The sequence below is a fragment of the Myotis lucifugus genome, unplaced genomic scaffold, assembly GCF_000147115.1.
Source record: "Myotis lucifugus unplaced genomic scaffold, Myoluc2.0 scaffold_1281, whole genome shotgun sequence".
Lineage (NCBI taxonomy): Eukaryota > Metazoa > Chordata > Mammalia > Chiroptera > Vespertilionidae > Myotis > Myotis lucifugus.
The window spans coordinates 27,926-41,095 of NW_005872329.1; the positions used below are offsets into that span (position 1 = coordinate 27,926).

Consider the following 13,170-nt stretch of genomic DNA (forward strand, 5'->3'; position numbering starts at 1 on the left):
TGTTGGGAAATTGGACAGATATATGAAAAAAAAAGAAAGAAATTAGACCACCAACTTACACCAAACACAAGAATAAACTCAAAATGGATAAAAAGACTTAAAGTAAGTCATGAAACCATAGAAGTCCAAGAACAAACCATAGGCAGCAAATCTCAGACATCTCTTGTAGCAATATGCTTACGGATACATCTCCTAGGGCAAAAGAAACTAAGGAGAAAGTACACAATTGGGACTACTTCACAATAAAAAGCTTCTGAATAGAAAAAGAAACCATCAACAAAATGAAAAGGGTGCCCACTGTATGGAAGAACATATTTGGCAATGATACATCTGGTAAAGGGTTAATATTCAAAATACATAAGGAACTCATACAACTTAACAGAAAGAAGATAGTCCAATTAAAAAATAGGCAAAGGACCTAAATAGATACTTCTCCAAAGTGGACATACAGAATGCCAAGACACATATGAAAAAATGCTCAAAGTCACTGATCATCAGAGAGATGCAAATCAAAACGACCATGAGGTACCATCTCACACCTGTCAGAATGGCTACTATCAACAAATTAACAAATGACAAGTGCTAGCAAGGATGTGGAGCTAAGGAAACCCTAGTACACTGCTGGTGGGAATGCAGGCTGGTATAGCCATTATGGAAAACAGTATGAAGTTTCCTCAAAATATTAAAAATGGAACTTCCATTTGACCCAGTGACCCCACTTCTAGGAATATATCGTAAGAAGCCCAAAACACCAATCAGAAAGAATGTATGCACCCCTATGTTAATAGCAGCACAAATCATAATAGCTAAGATCTGGAAACTGCCTAAGTGCCCATCAGTAGATGAGTGGATAAAAAAGCTGTGATACATTTACACCATGGAATACTATGCAGCACTATAAAAGAATAATCCCTTTACCCTTTGTGACAGCATGGAGGGACCTGGAGAGTATCATGCTAAGTGAAATAAATCAGTCAGAGAAAGACAAGTATCACATGATCTCACTCATATGTGGAATCTAAGTAACAAAGTAAACTGATGAACAGAGTGGATCCAGAGACATGGAAGCATGGAATAGAGTGCGGAATCTCGGAGGGAAGGTGGGGGAGGGTGGGTGGGAGGTGATCAACCAAAGACCTTGTATGTGTATATGCATAACCCTTGGACATGGACAATTAGGTGGTGAAAGCCTGGGGTAGGGGGCGAGGGTGGGCTGGAAGGAGTTAATGCGGGGGGAAGAGGGACATATGTAATACTTTCAACAATAAAGATTTAAAAAATAAAATAAAAGTATAGTCCTGTGCCTCCCACACACACGCACCTGTAGCTCTTTCACATCTGAATTCCCACACCTCCCCTAATCTAACCAGGTCTCAGTCAAATTCTTCTCCAAAATGTATCTTCAAAACACAAGGACAAGAAAACTGAGTGCCCAAGTTTCTTTTTTTCAACAAATACTGAGACAGAGCGGTGAGTCACCCATAGTAGGCCCCGGGGACAGGACAGTGGGCCAGGCCCAGTCCCAGCTCGGCAGGAGCATTTAGGAAGCAGCAGCTGCAGTGTTGACAGTGGTGCTGGGAAATGTACCCAGGAGAGTGTGGAGCAAAGGAGTGGGCAGACTTGCTGTCTGTTGGTTTTGCTTCTGTGCCCGAGTTTCAGGGCTGCGCACTGACCTCTGGCCTCTTGGTAGGGACTCTTCCGAGTGGCTCCATCCGCCTCCAAATTGAAGAAGCTGAAAGCTGCCCTGGACTGCTGTGTGGTGGACGTGCAGGAGTACTCAGCAGACCCACACGCGATCGCAGGTGGGTGCTCACAGCCCCTGGGCACGGTGCTCCCTCTTGCTGTAGATGCTCACAGGGAAGGGAGAACATGGAGGGTGTGTGACCACGTGTCACAGACACTGGAGCCCGTGGCTTCCTGACAAGCTTTAGGTGTGTCCATGAGGGCCAGTGTTAAGCCTGGTTGCTATGCCCCTGGAGGGAAGGTCTCCCCTGTGTGCCAGCAGACGATGAGAGAGTGGTGGGAATTAGTGGCCAGGAGGCCAATGCCATCGCCAGCCCAGGCCCCGTTGCCTTGCCAGGGCCTTGGGTCCACTCCCACGGGAAGTCACCGTTGGATGCTATCTGGGTCAGGGAGCCCGTCCTAGATGTAACCCCCTTGGGTAATGCTGGCTGAAGGTGCTTGTCTCTGCCATTCCAAGTGGCTCATGGCCAATATTGTATTCATGCCCAGGAGCTTTGAAATCTTACCTCCGAGAGTTGCCAGAACCTCTTATGACCTTTGAACTCTATGACGAGTGGATTCAGGCTTCCAAGTGAGTACACCACATTTTGGAGTGGCTTGTGGGTTGGAGTCTCTCTGGAAGTATTTGTTGAAATTATGAAAGCATGTCACCTATGGTCCAGCAGCTCCTTTCTCAGTATCTGTCATGCAGAAACACCTGCCATGCTTGTACAGGTGCCCTTAGAGGCATATGCAGGAACATGGATTGCAGCAATTGCTGAAATAGCAAAAGCCTAAAAGTTACTAAATGTTCATTGGTGGGGGTGGGGAGTGGTTGAATAAACTGTGGTATGTCTACACGGTGACATACACTGCAGCAGTCAAAACATAGGTAGAGCTATTCACGCTATCATGAAAAGGCACGAAGATTTGTTATTGAGTGAAATAAAGCAAGTTAACAAGTTACCTATGATATTCCGTTGTTGTAAAAAGAAGAAAAGCACTGAAAACAGCACAGTTTATCAGAGTGGCTCTTTGTATGTGTAAATGCATGAAAGAAGGTTCTGGAAGGGCTCACACAGTCAGAGGTAGTGATTCCCTCTGGAGTGGAAGACAAGAGAGTGGTCACAGGGGTCCTTAAGCTGTCTCTAATAGATAAAAATATTTTAATAACAATAAACACTATAAACACATAACATCTGGGCGAGGACACATTCTACCCTCTGGAAGATGAGCCCGAGGGAGGGCCCAGCTGGAGGTGACAGAACAGCACCTAAGGTTCCAGTCCTGTTGGGAAGAGAGAAAATGCAAAGAGCAGGCGAAGCCACAGCCAGCTGCCTTCCTCACGTGGCGCATGCGTTAGTATCGGCCATGGGAAGAGCTACCTCAATAAATGCTGTTATTTGGAGGACTGGGTTTTAGTGAGTCAATGGCATGGCTGGTGAGGAACCAGGAGGACTGCCAGCAGAGAGCAGGAGGTAGAGACGTGCAGGAAGAAGAGATAGGGGAGAACGTTTTATGAGAGCAGGACTCAGCCCGGTGCCTGGGAAAGGACGTGATTTCTGGAGGTCTCTAGCATGGGAGTTAGTCGTAAGGAGCAGCCAGCATCGTGCCAGAAAGAACACGAGTGTGCACCTGCTCTGTAAGACCTGGGCTGGAGGAGAAGCCCGTGGACCTGGAGCGAAGCCTGGCTGGTGTGTGTCGAGGTAGAGAAAGGTGCTCCAGTCCTGGTGTGTCACTGTTTGTTTCCATGACGTCATGGAGGTCAAGCACTGTACAGGGCTGTCTGAACGTACGGTGTTCTTGTATCTCATTGTGGAGAATTGTGGGATTCCGTGAGGGTAGTAATGATCATAGGGGACAGTATTTGTTGAGTGATTTTTAGAGACTTGGCCTTGTTCTAAGCTCATTATATGTTTTTAATTCATCTAATTCCACATTATGAAGTGGGTTGTACTGTTTCTCCCATTTTCCAGATGAGGAAGTTGAGTCACGGAGCAGGTATGTAATGGCAGGTTACTTGCTGTCTAATAAATGGCAAAATGAGGATCTGGTTCCAGAACCCAGGTGGTTAGCCATGGCCCCTGAGGCCTCTCTAGAACAGCACTGTGGTCCTGGGGTGAGGATCTAGAGCAGCACTGTGGTCCTGGGGTGAGGATCTAGAGCAGCACTGTGGTCCTGGGGTGAGGATCTAGAGCAGCACTGTGGTCCTGGGGTGAGGATCTAGAGCAGCACTGTGGTCCTGGGGTGAGGATCTAAAGCAGCACTGTGGTCCTGGGGTGAGGATCTAGAGCAGCACTGTGGTCCTGGGGTGAGGATCTAGAGCAGCACTGTGGTCCTGGGGTGAAGATCTAGAACAGCACTGTGGTCCTGGGGTGAAGGAGAGTAAGAACACACCCTCTGATGGAAACTCCCTTTTATTTGATGTCTGAGGGTCTTGGTGATGCAAAGCTAGAGAAGGGGAGGATGCCTGTGCTTCAAGGTCAGAGAGACACTCCTCCCTCCTCATTTGTGAAGGTGGGTCTCATAGGAAATAGGAAGGATCCTGAAGCCTCAGAGCTCAGTGTCTGGGAACCAAGGAAAAGCAAGGACTGTGTGTCCTGCCTTAAAGATTGTGACATGCTCACACTCTCCAAAGAAAGTAATTTGTCTGGAACAGCCATTTCCAACCCTCTGTGTACATTAGTTTCCTGGGAAGCTTTTATATATTTTTTAATATATTTTATTGATTTTTTACAGAGAGGAAGGGAGAGGGATAGAGAGTTAGAATCATCAATGAGAGAGAAACACCGATCAGCTGCCTCCTGCACACCCCCTACTGGGGATGTGCCCGCAACCAAGGTACATGCCCTTGACTGGAATCGAACGTGGGACCCTTTAGTCCGAAGGCCAACGCTCTATCCACTGAGCCAAACCGGTCAGGGCTCCTGGGAAGCTTTTAAAAGATACCAATGCCTGGACCTTTTTTTCCCAGATTCTGATTTAATAGTTGGGCTCCTTGTTTAAAAACTCCCAGGGCTGTTGGGTTGATAACCATTGACCTCTGATGAAGCTGAGTCTCACGAACGAGCCACACTAACCCTAACTAACAGCAACGCTGCCTGCTCTGTGGGGATGGGGCAGCCAGGAGTTGGAGGTGGAGTCAGGGAAGCTGCGGGGACAGCAGTTAGGGATCGCAGGACAGTGCAGGATGGCCTGTACCTCAGAGGACACAACTTTGCAAGCCACGTAAGTGAAGTGTTTCCACGCTGGAGTCTAGGAAGCAAGGACTGAGGCTGCAGTCACAGGGCTCCTTCCACAGGACGGACATGCCTCACCTTCACTGGCTGCTCTCTCTGATGCAGGTGTCCTGAAACCTTTGCCCCAGGGCCCCGCCTTAAATGTAACCTGTCTGACAACCCCAAGATAAAGCAGCCAGCAGTCGCCATAAGTCCCATCTGTGTTCGTTGTCCCGGGAACTGACCGCCTGGCTCAGGCTGTGTGTGAGTAGCCGGTTACCTTGTAAGCTTTGCGAACAAGGACCTCCTGGCTGACCACTGCCTCCCGCCCTCAGGACAGAGCCTGACTTGCAGGAAGTGCTCAGTGTGTGTTTGCTGATTTTTACTGAATGAAAGGTCTTCACAGCATCTGCCCTTTCACCTTAGAAAGGACTAAGGAGCAGGACCGAGAATGGGGTTTGGTGCCCCAGGAGGCGCTCAGCTGCTGGAGGCGAGAGCGGAGGCAGCAGCCACGGTGGCTGCAGAGCCTGACATTGACCGAGAGATGAGCACTTTGTACGATTCTTCTTTAAACCACTCACACTTAGGGATTGTCAGGACCATGCAGGGTGGCCTGTAACTCAAAGGACACGACTTTGCAGCCACGTAAATAAGAGACTAGAAAGTTCTCTTACTAATCCCATTTCCAATGGGGGCGTGAGGTTCACAGAGGAAATCCTTGGCACATGGTCGCAGGAGGGTGGAACTAGGCTGCCCAACAGCAGACCCTCTCTGGCCAGCCTTTGGTCAAAGGGACATGAGCTGTTACCTTTCCATTTCTTCCTGGGAGGCGGGGCTTTCATGCCAGGTTCCCAGCAGAGGTTCCACTCGGAGAGTGTTTCCCTCTCCCTCTGGCTAACTGGTCGGGATCCATGGGAGGCCTCTGGGAACTCCGCATGTGAGTGACCGCCACCCTCCCCGTCCCCCCGCGCTCCCCCCCAGGCCCTTAGCCAAGGGGCTCAGAGCCCCGCCCCCCCCCCCCCAACCCACCCAGGCCCTAGTCAAGGGCTCAGAGCCGGGGCCTCGCCAGCTGGTGTTTCCTTTCTGTTTTTCTGATCATAAGGCCTTCCGAACCATGTAGGCCTTGATGTAGATTTTCATGAAAAGTACTTAAAAAGTGTAATCCTATGAGCAATTCTCTTCATTCTCAGAGGGCTTATGAATAAAGAAACCCTTCGAGCAAATCTTCCTGTCTAGTGGAGAAACCCTTGTTCATGCGAATTACCCACCTCTGAGTTACATCTGGATAGATCAGATTCCTTATTTCCATGAGTCATTAAATTCACTTATTCAGAAGGGACTCACCGAATGTCATTAAATAATATTCGCTGAACTGAACAGTAAGCTGCCACCATGGTGTGGACGTGGTTGAACTTCCACCGTGGTCCTGGGGTGAAGGAGAGGGAGAACATGTCCTTGTTGCTCACTGTATGCCTATGCCACCTTGGTGATACGAAGCTGGAGAAGGGGAGGACGCCTTTGCTTCAGGATCTGAGAGACAGCCCTCCCCCCTCACTTGTAGAGGTGGGTCTCACAGGAAACAGGAACTAGGAAGGATCCTGAGGCCTCAGAGCTCAGTGTCTCAGAACCAGGAAAAGTAAGGACTTCTTCCTGCCCCGGGAGGGTGTGTGGGTCCTGTTTGGTGCCTGGTTTCTGGGCCAGAATCGCCCTCCTGACAACACCAGGCCCTGCCTACTGCAGAGCTCAGGTGTCCGGCCTCTGCCCTCCTGCCCCCACTGCTGCCGGGCACTCATTCACCTGGACATGGGACGTGGGGAGAGGGAGTTTTGTTAAGAGCATAGGACAAGACAGAAAAAGAACATAGAGGGGAGGTAATAGTAACCAAACATTGGAGTAGTCATAGCTTGCTGACACTGTCAGGCACGTGGGTGGCTCCTTATTCTCAAATATTACAGTGACCGGTTGATGTGGCTGCCAGGGAGACTGCGGTAAGTCATGCTCAACCAGTGGCTTTTCCTATTAATTCCCCAGCATCCAGGAGCAAGAAAAGAGGCTTCAGGCTCTGTGGAATGCTTGTGAAAAATTGCCCAAGGCCAATCACAGCAACATCCGGTGAGTGGACCCTGGACACTGGGTCAGTTATTCAAGGCCCAGACACAGTTTCCCGGTTGGAAGTTGTGGTCACTAACATGCACTGAATTTCATGGTGTCCAAAGAGTTAACATGCATGCTCTCTGCCCAGCCTCCACCAGTCCTGTGCAGTTGTTCATTTCCATTTAGCAGATGAGGAAATGGGGCATATGACTTTGGAGGTTGCCTAATTAGCCATTGGCTAATTCAGTTAAGTTCTTTGATTTGCAAGGAGCAAAGATTAATGCAAGTTATTTCAAGGTATTGGAAATTTATTGCAAAGATGGGTGTTCGTGGACACCCGGGAGAAGCTGAGCAAACCTGGGGCTGCAGTGGGCAGGTGTGTGCTGAGCTAGCCTGCAGGAAGGAGAGGCTAGGAGAACGTACTCCAGTGCTCTACCCTTCACCAGCTATTTTAAACACGTCCATCTCTTGCTTTCCTTGCGACCACCTGAGATCTTACTTCCTGCTGCTGTGCAGATCTTTCCCTCCCCGGCTTCTGCTCCTTCACACTTTTGCTTCCTCATCACTTTGTCTTGCCAGCACTGCTCCTGGCCCCACGCCTCTTCTCACGGTTTCTCTAGATACAGATTTTTAGCTTCAGCTCCTGCCACCATCTGCCTGATAATTTCTGTTTCCCTGTAAAAAATCCCAATAGTGAGGTAAGGCAGATCCTCAAAAAATTAAACATAGAATTACCACTTGACCCAGCAATTCCACATCTGGCTATGTAGACAATAGATTAGAAAGCCAAGACTTGCTCTGTACACCCATGTTCAGAGCCACATTATTCACAACAGCTAAGAGGTGGAAACAAGCCACATGCCCCTCAGTGGATAAATGGGCCAACGAAATGCACATGCAATGCAATGTTCAGCCTTAGAAGGGGAGGACATTCTGACACAGGCTACCATGTGGATGAACCTTGAGGGCACGGTGCTAAGTGAAAAAAGCCAAACACAAAAGAACAAATACTGCATGAGTCACTCATATGAGGCACCTGGAATAGTCACACTCGCAGAGACAGGAAGTAGGCTGGAGAATTCCAATGGCTGTAGGGGAGGAAGATGGGAGGGTGTTGTTTAATGGTGCAGAGTTCAAGTTTAGGGTGTTGGAAAGTTCTGGAGCTGGAGAGTGGTGACAGTTTCCTAAAAGTGTGGAAGTGCTTACTGCCACTGGATTATATACTTAAAAGTAGTTAAATGGTGACTCGTATATTTTACCACTATATAAAAAAAAAAAAAAGGAAGAATCAGATTGGTATAACACATTGAGTATTGCTGACCACAGCCTCTGCCTCCGGCAGCGGTGGGCTGGCTGCTCTCAGCTGGGCTGCGTTCTGGTCCAGGGTGTGGCCTCTTGGAGTGAGATATGGTCAGGAGAGGCTGGGACAGGGGCAGCTGAGTCCGCTCTTTCTGCCAGGCTGCCAGGAGCAAAGGGGCCTCAGGAACTGGGAGTACCTGAGAGTCTGGGAGAAAACGTGCCCCCAGGGTACTTGGCAGAGCCTGACAGACTTTGGGCATTATTTGCCAGTGCTATTTTTGTGTGCTTCATTTGTAAATAGCTTCCTTACTGGTTCTTTTTTTTTAAAATAGCTTTATTGAGATATAATTCACATATCATTGTACCCCTTTAAAGTATACTATTCTGTGGGGGTTTTGTATAACTATCACCACATCTCATTTTAAACATTTTCATCACCTCAGAAAGAAGCCCTATTCCCATTAGCAGTCACTCCTCGTGTCCCCCAGCCCAGCTTCCCACCCCTGTCTGTGGATATGCCTGTGCTGGATAGACCATGTAAACGGAATCGTGCAACATGTGGTCTTTCCTTTCTCAGCAGGATGTTTTCAAGGTTCATCCATGTGGTAGCATGTGTCAGAGCTTCATTTCTTTTTTACAGCTGAACTAGAGGCCCAATGCATGAAATTTGTGCAAGAGTAGGCCTTCTTTCCCCCAGCTGCCAGTACTGGCTTCCCTCTGGCACCCGAGACCCGGGCTTTCCTCACAGCCCTGGCTTCGTCCAAAAGGTCGTCCAGTCTAATTAGCATATTGTGCTTTTATTATGATAGATAATATGTCATTGTATGGAGAGACCACATTTTATGTACCCATATATCCCACATCTGACTACTGAGTAATGCTGCAAGTCTGTGTGGACCTGCTTCTCATGGGCATATCCCTAGGAGTGGAATTGCTGGGTCGTATGCTGAGTCTTTAACTTGTTCTTCATTGACTTTCTCTAGAAAGCCCCACTGAGGGGCTCCAAAGGGACCAGGGGATAGACTCCAGGCCTGTAGATGTCCCTGCCGATGACCCCGGACACTTTGCTTCTCCCCTCTGCACACAGGGAAGATTGTAGGTGACAGATTTGAAGTGAAGATGGAACTTTAGGCCATTTTATACTAAGTCCAGAGGAAGGATGGAGACTTTCTCTGGCCAGAGGTTGACATATAGCAGTGATGTCTGAGTCTGTCTGTTTTTGGAGCATTCCCATGTCCCGGTGCATGACGTGTCTTCATCATATTGAAGAAAGTATGCGCTCATTGTCAGTAAGCTATGCTACGCGAGAGAAGTTTCCACCCAGTGCTGGGGGAACGCGCAGGTGGTGAACTCTTAGTTAAAATTGGCCCTTCCTACTTCCTTTCAGATACTTGATCAAATTTTTATCGAAGCTGTCAGAATATCAAGATGTAAACAAGATGACTCCCAGTAACATAGCAATTGTGTTAGGACCCAACCTCCTGTGGCCACAAGCGGAGGGGTGAGTACAGGAGTGTGGGCGTGTGGGGACCGCGGGCTGCAGGGTCAGTGCCTTCCCTGACTCTCCTCACCAGACTCGTTATTTCTCAAGGCAGATTTCCTCCCTGGCCTCCTCCCCCTTTAGGCTCAGGAGGAGGCCCAGGATTCTGCAGATCTTCCCATTGGTCATCTCAGAGCTGCAGATCTGCCGGGAGGGTCTCCTCCAAGCTAATCCAAGACAGTGTCAGGGTGAGAGGGCAGGGGCCTGGCGGAGTGGCGCGAGGCAGGCTCTCCCCAGCTTTCCTGATTCTGAAGAGCACGCGTCCGGTGTCAGGGCCCAGGAAGACCGAGGGATCTCGGAAAAGAGCACGGAGCTGGGAGAGGAGACTGGCGGTTATGGGGCTCACACCTCACGTTGAAAGGGGCCCCCCACCTGCTGATGTGTGCAGCTTACTTACTCATTTCCTTATGCGTGTCCTCACACGTCTCCTGTACGGAGGACTTCTGTGGCTGTCTCCATCTTGTGCAGGGGAAAGGGGTCACCAGAAAGGTGAACCTCCTCTTCCCAAGAGAAAGCTGCTCTCAGACCAAGGTCTGCAGGCTCCTGGGCCAGGGCCCTCGCGCTGGGGGGCCGGGCCTCGGAGGATGACCGCCCGCGCTCTGCTCTGTGCCTGCAGGAACATCACGGAGATGATGACCACGGTTTCGCTGCAGATTGTCGGGATCATCGAACCCATCATCCAGCATGCGGACTGGTTCTTCCCCGGGGGTACGTGGGGCGGCCAGTGGGGGAGGGGCTTCTGGGAAAGAGCAGGTGTCGCTGTGAGTTCTGAACCTTTGGAACAAGTGTCACTGCCCAGAGGTGTGTGCTTGTTCTGTTGTGCTGTGTTTTTAATCCCCCTACACACACACACACACACACACACACACGCACGCACACACACACACGGGCACACACACACCCACTCACACACACACGCACACTCTCACACACACACTCAGGTATAGGGTGGAGTCACAGCAGGTTCCTACTCTCTGGCCTGAAGGTGACCACTGCCTGTACCAGCCATGACCATGGACTTTCTGGTCCAGCGTCCACACCATGGTTTCCTTAAACCTGTGGATCCTGCAGTGCTGGTGCAGACAGGAAAGAGACCCTCTGCTTCCTGGGTGAGGGGGTGCTGAGACCAGAGGGAGGGGATCGCCTGGGTGCCACCCTTTGTTCTTCTTGGCGCTGTCCTCCAAGCATCCCTCAGCATGTGAAGGTGGTCAGGTTCTCTTTCGTGCCTGGTTCAAGGAGAAGGCAGCTGCCCACGGCGGGTTTTCTTCACCGTCCTCAGCATGGGACTCCTCCCGTCTGTGGCTCTCAGCTGACAGCTCTGAAGAGATAGCAGTTGCTACACTAAGCTGTGTCCCCTTTAGAAAAGGCTATCTGACCTTATGGTTAGTAAAATTTAAGGGCATTTTATGCTAATGTCTCCATCCTCTATCAGCAGTGATCGATTAGTGCTGATCTAGCACTTTAGAAGTTTGAGTGTGTTTATTTTGTTTCATGTGCTTTGACCGTGAGAACTCTTAAGAGTTCTGTTAGTCACGTAAAAAGCTGGGTGAGGGTCAGTAGTGAGGCTACAGAAAAGCAGGAAAGGAGTTGATGGCATGATGGACGTGGCAGGTTCTGTGATGAGCCCATGCATTACTGCTGCGGGTCCACGTATGATGACAGGGAAAGGGGGGGGTGAGCACTCCTGTGTCCATCTATAGTCAACAGCCTGAGTGGCCTGAGTGAAATCTCCAGTTCTAATTCTTCCCCATTTCTCTCTTTAGTTTTCCAGGAAGACATTCTCATCTATAAATCATAATACTGCCCCTTATTTTATTGTCTTGGCTGATGCCATAGGCCAGCACCCCGCCAGGGGTGTTAGATGACAGTGGTAAGGGGGGCATGGCTCTTTCCTGATCTGATTAAGACCCTCTTCACAATGAGGGTTGCGGTAGCTGATTTTATCTTTTTCGGGAAGTATGCCTCTGTTTCCATTTCATTAAGTTTGTTTTTAATCACAAATATAAACTGCTTTATTAAATGCCCTCATATTAACATGATAGGTGAGTTATATGAAGATGAACTAATATCAATAGATGGCCTAACATGGAACCATGGAACAACATTCTCTAGGGGTGAAGTAGGGAGAGGCGATCTGCTCCCCTCTCTGCCATGGAAGCACGTGACAGTCCCATTCTTTCTTCCTCACAGAGATAGAGTTCAACATCACGGGGAATTACGGGAGTCCGGTCCACGTGAACCACAACGCCAACTACAGCTCAATGCCCTCCCCAGACATGGACCCCGCCGACCGGCGCCAGCCCGAGCAGGCTCGCCGGCCCCTCAGCGTTGCCACGGATAACATGATGCTGGAGTTTTACAAAAAGGATGGGTATGAGCTGGAGTCCCTTTCTCCGCATCGGGGTTGGAGAGGGAGGGCTGGGAGGTAACCGAGACCCGGATCGACAGGAAGGCTGCGCGCACTGGCAGCATTTGGTGACTGTGGCCTAAGCTGACCCTCAGCCTTGACGCTTTCATCCGCGCCTGGGCGAGCCGCTGAGTGTGCTGCGCAGGTCGGGTCAGGGGCTGGGCAGCTGCAGCCCCTGAGCCAACAGCTGTGGTCAGGGTCTGACTAGTTCTCCTCGAAAGAAAGAAAACTTGGTCATTAAGGGGAATTAAAAATATATATAAACTCTTTATTTTGACTTGAAATTTATCAATCTCAGTTCTCAAATGTTTGATTTTTGATGCTAGGCCTGCTCGCTTGCGCTCTGCAGCAAGGTACACAGCGCCTTTGTACTGTCTAACATGCTCCGTTTCCATCTCTTTAAACAAAGAGAAAACCTAATGCTTAAAGCCATCTGAGTGTAAAACCCTAGTAGATTTTTAAGATTTTTCCTTGTCTTTTATGATTATCACCTACACCTATGCTGATGCAGTTATTACAGGCTCCTAAAAGCATTCGACTGAATTGCATAGGAGCGACCCCTCACTGTCCTGTTAAATCAGCTTACGTAACATGTGATTGCCTCATATGATTCCATAAGTGAAGTGGGCACGAGCAGGCTCATGAGCAGCACAGCTGGTTCGTGGTGAGCATAGCTACAGCGGCTAAAGTGCATGGCCTCCCGGGGAGCAGCGAGCTGCAGGCGCCAGCTCATGTGTCCTCCGGAAGGAACCGGTGCAGTGCTTGGTCCAGCCAGTCTGCTGGGTAAACTGTGGTTAGGAGTTAAAAGACTGTTGTAAAAGAAAATTTAGCAACTGCTGCTTCAGAATAGACGGGAGCATAAAGGACCTACTGGGAATACCAGAAAGCGG

General features: G+C 49.5%; 1 protein-coding gene across 1 annotated transcript in view; it reads left to right on the forward strand.

Moving 5' to 3' along the window:
* LOC102432618 (rho GTPase-activating protein 44-like) overlaps positions 1 to 13,170 on the forward strand; it is a 59,436-nt gene that overhangs the window by 21,571 nt on the left and 24,695 nt on the right. The window contains 6 exon segments of the mRNA XM_023748335.1: positions 1,691 to 1,802; positions 2,233 to 2,314; positions 6,972 to 7,052; positions 9,721 to 9,834; positions 10,490 to 10,581; positions 12,064 to 12,244. Of these exon segments, the coding sequence (XP_023604103.1) occupies positions 1,691 to 1,802; positions 2,233 to 2,314; positions 6,972 to 7,052; positions 9,721 to 9,834; positions 10,490 to 10,581; positions 12,064 to 12,244 (662 nt within the window).